Below are 4,515 nucleotides of genomic sequence, written 5' to 3'. Positions count from 1 at the left end.
AAAAAAAAAAAAAAAAAAGACCGAAACTCTCGTTCTTTGGTCCTTACTAACACCTCGATTTCTCGAGGGGTGAGGATTTTTATCCAAAAAGTTCCACTATTGGGGGCCAAACTTGGGTTCTGACGCCATCTCTGGATGCATCATGATATGCCCTTTCTTAATCCTCAATCCTCAGAATTCAAAGATTCCTATTCGTTCAAAAGGTAAAGGGATACCTTGCAGGGCTTTAGGGGCATACTGTATACCTATACAATTTATTGTAAAATGAATCTTGCAATGAGTCAGGCTGATTGTAAAATGAATCTTGGAATGAGTCAGGCTGATTGTAAAATGAATCTTGCAATGAGTCAGGCTGATTGTAAAACTAAAAGTTTACCCTAAAATGAACTGGATTGATGCAATACCGTGATCCTAGATGTCCCTCATGGACTTTCTGAAGAATCTCTTTTTGCATACTCTTCGGTATTATTACTGAAATGAACTGGATTTTTTTTTTTTTTTTAATTAGCCACATTGAACCTAATTACCTACATATGTAGGTATCATTTACTAATGTAAATAACTAATTTAAATGAACTGGATTTTTTTTTTTTTTTTAATTAGCCACATTGAACCTAATTACCTACATATGTAGGTATCATTTACTAATGTAAATAAATTAATAAGATTTGCTTTGGGATAGATATTTTCCTCACTCGACTCTTTTCCTACCGTCAGAAGTGTTCTAAAAAATTCATCTAATAAATAAATAAATAAAATCTAAAAGTAAATCTCATACAGGGTGTTCCACTAAAAATGGAACAGATCAATATAATCGTACTTGAATGCTTTGGGTAGGCTAGGCAGTAGGCACCAAGGCCTTTTCATATGCATGTGTCCCATCCACCACTATAGCTATAAAGCAATATTTTGTAACGAAATACATAGGTATACACAGTTAAAATTATAGATTAAACAGTAAAAGGTAAATACAGGGTGCGGCAAAAGTCCGGCAATGGCTGAATATCTTTCGATTGGCTTTAAGTACGAATTAACATTTATTAAGTTGTGGCACGAAATTGAAACTTTGCATGGTCAAATAGCCTGTAAAAATTACTTGGGGACACTTTTTTTTCATGGGAACCCCCAACTTTTATCATAAAAAAAGACCTTAAAAATACAATACTTTGGTAAAAGTTTGAGGTCAATCCCATGACCAGGGCCGGAGCTATGACTATTTTAAGATTCAAGTCAAAGTCTACCATGGTATTTCTGATAGGGGAAGGAAGTACCAAAAACAACGAAAACATTCTGAAAGGTGATTTGGGCTTTAAATAGGTCACTTTCATTATTCAGCTCGAAATTCGAATCAGAAATTAATATTTTAGATTTCGGCCCTGGCTATCTAAATAGCTTTGGATCCAGATTTTGAATTTTTTCATTTGGGTCCAAATTTCGAGATGAATAATGAAAGTAACCTATTTAAAGCCCAAATCACCTTTCAGAATGCTTTCATTGTTTTTGGTACTTCCCCTATCAGAGAAATACCATGGTAGACTTGAATTATAAAATAGTCATAGCTCCGGCCCTGGATATGGGATTGACCTCAAACTTGTATTTTTAAAGTCTTTCTTTTGGTGTGTTAAAAGTTGGGGCTTCCCATTTAAGAAAATTGTCCTGAGGTCTCTAGCCCCTACGCCCAGGCATGGTGTCCGCCCCTGAAGATTCAAAGTGTCCCCCAAGTAATTCTTTAAAAAGCATTTGACCATGCAAAAGTTTCAATTTCGTACTTAAAAAGTCAATTAAAAGATATTCAGCCTTTGCCGGACATTTGCGGCACCCTGTAGTTAGAGTATAGTTAATAAAATATTTATAGATTAATTTTATGAAAAGCCAACAATGATTATATTTTATATTGATGGTGGAAAATTAATATAATTACAATTACAGTGGGTTTTTACTAAAAACTTTACTAAAGAGCGTATTCCTGAGATTAATTTTTTCATCGACCAAAGAGATGCAATGATGAAATCAACTACGTATAATGGTTGATATAAATTGCGTATCTCTGATATTTATAAAAATCAAAACCAATGATAATAAAGGTTTGGTACATTCAAGTTAAGACATGAAAACCACGTTTTTTCACTCAAATCTTTGTAAATAATAATAATAATAATAATAATAATAATAATAATAATAATAATAATAATAATAATAATAATAATAATAATAATAATAATAATAATAATAATAATAATAATAATAATAATAATAATAATAATAATAATAATAATAATAATAATAATAATAATAATAATAATAATAATAATAATAATAATAATAATAATAATAATAATAATAATAATAATAATAATAATAATAATAATAATAATAATAATAATATTATTATCATTATCATTATTATCATTATTATTATTATTATCATTATTATTATTATTATTATTATTATTATTATTATTATTATTATTATTATTATTATTATTATTATTATTATTATTATTATTATTATTATTATTATTATTATTATTATTATTATTATTATTATTATTATTATTATTATTATTATTATTATTATTATTATTATTATTATTATTATTATTATTATTATTATTATTATTATTATTATTATTATTATTATTATTATTATTATTATTATTATTATTATTATTATTATTATTATTATTATTATTATTATTATTATTATTATTATTATTATTATTATTATTATTATTATTATTATTATTATTATTATTATTATTATTATTATTATTATTATTATTATTATTATTATTATTATTATTATTATTATTATTATTATTATTATTATTATTATTATTATTATTATTATTATTATTATTATTATTATTATTATTATTATTATTATTATTATTATTATTATTATTATTATTATTATTATTATTATTATTATTATTAGAATTCTTTTTAAATTTTAAATGTTTCCTAATCCTATACTACAACCAATAAAACAAAGTTGATGATTTGTGAAACATTTTGTTGTGTGCTACCAAACGCTATAATTCCCAGAAAGTTAATAATTTGTGAAAGTTATTTTTTTGCGTGCTACCTAACCCTATAACTCCCGCAAAGTTGATCATTTGTGAACGTTCTTTTCGTGTGCTAGAATTTTCGTGGGATAATGGCGATTTTCTTCTGTGCGACCGAAATTTGAGATATTTTTCCGCAGTAGGTGCCTAACTATGTAAAAAAAATTATGTACTCCGAGAATCTACCTGTTTTTATCCAGTACCGTACGCGAGTGGTACATCTTTAATACGCAAGTAGCAATTACTACCTGTACTTTTAGTTTTAGTACAATTACTTACGCAAGTAGTCCACACGGAAAGCTATGTTTTCTACTCTGGTATTCCTAGTGTAACTTTGTGTTGTTCCTTCTAGCCAGGGGGTGCCTGACATCCTATGGGTTTCAGCACGAGTTTATAATGCTCAGACCCGTTCATATCTTGCACAATATCCACAGAGAACATACTCTCATCTTTAATATGGTTTACTAGCTCATCTGTCACGACCACATGAATATTATTAGGACCTTGGATATAGAAGTCGGATGGCTGTGCCTGATTTATACCAAGGACTCGCATGAGCTTGGTGTACATTTCCAATGAGGTTAGTCGATAGAGAAAGATGGGATGATAGACCATTGACGTTGAGTCGACCAGAAGGTAGATAGTCCGTTTGTGTGCCAACAGCCTGAAATAGACAAGTTACGTTTATTTATACAGTATGTCCCAAAAGTCCTGTGCGATACCCTTTTATCTTTTGTAAAGGAGGTCCACGGAATCAAAAATTGTTGAACGTCGGACGGCAAGGTGATTGTGCGAGTTGAGAGAGGAGATGGTGTGAGCGTGTTTCAGAAGAGTAGCAGACATACCGTTCAGGAATATTCCTATCCCACTGAGTGGAGTTACCATGACTCGTGGTAGCGGTGTAAGTGGCAGTTAAGATGATAACTCATGTGATCTCCACATTCACTTGTAATAATAATCAAGATTACGTACTTACCCTACAAAATGCCCAAGACAGCATCTTGATTTTCATATCCTTGTAAGGGTGCTCCTTTAAACCTGTTGCCGCAGGGTCAAAGGCCCGTGCAATACCGTCAGCTGGAAGAGCAAATTGCAGCTTGTTGAGAACGGTGGAGTCCACGGAGAAATCAAGATCAATGCTGTTAATTAGGGTCCAATCTCTCCAACCCTGGGGGAGAATGTTCCTTGCCAGGGCCTTCAGCCGATCCAAAACATCATCATTGGAAGGGAGATCGTGGATAGCGCCCAGCGTCGTGAAGGTCGTGGGGGTAGCCATTGGAGCTGAAACACAAGAGAGAAAGAGTTACCAGGAGGGAAGACTCTTTGGAGACACAATTTACAAGCGAAGGCTCAACTCTAAAAGAGAAGACAGAAGGCTCACCAAGGGCTCAACCTATACTGTAGGACACAGGCATAGGGAGCAGAGGGCAACAACTGCACCCTGAGG

The 4,515-nt window shown here is 31.0% G+C and overlaps 1 protein-coding gene across 1 annotated transcript; it reads right to left on the bottom strand.

Moving 5' to 3' along the window:
- Positions 1 to 3,416: 3,416 nt before the first annotated feature.
- Positions 3,417 to 4,349, bottom strand: LOC103518388 (transcription factor CP2-like; the record flags this gene model as incomplete). The annotated part of the gene is made up of 2 exons (XM_008483451.1): positions 3,417 to 3,732; positions 4,064 to 4,349. Coding segments are annotated over 2 exons (602 nt in total), but the record flags the coding sequence as incomplete, so codon positions are not given.
- Between the last annotated feature and the right edge of the window lie 166 nt (positions 4,350 to 4,515).

This window comes from Diaphorina citri, unplaced genomic scaffold (genome assembly GCF_000475195.1).
Source record: "Diaphorina citri unplaced genomic scaffold, Diaci psyllid genome assembly version 1.1 scaffold2174, whole genome shotgun sequence".
In the NCBI taxonomy this organism is placed as follows: Eukaryota; Metazoa; Arthropoda; class Insecta; order Hemiptera; family Psyllidae; genus Diaphorina; species Diaphorina citri.
Note: the sequence above shows the minus strand (reverse complement) of the source record. Positions and strands in the feature narration are given on the sequence as shown.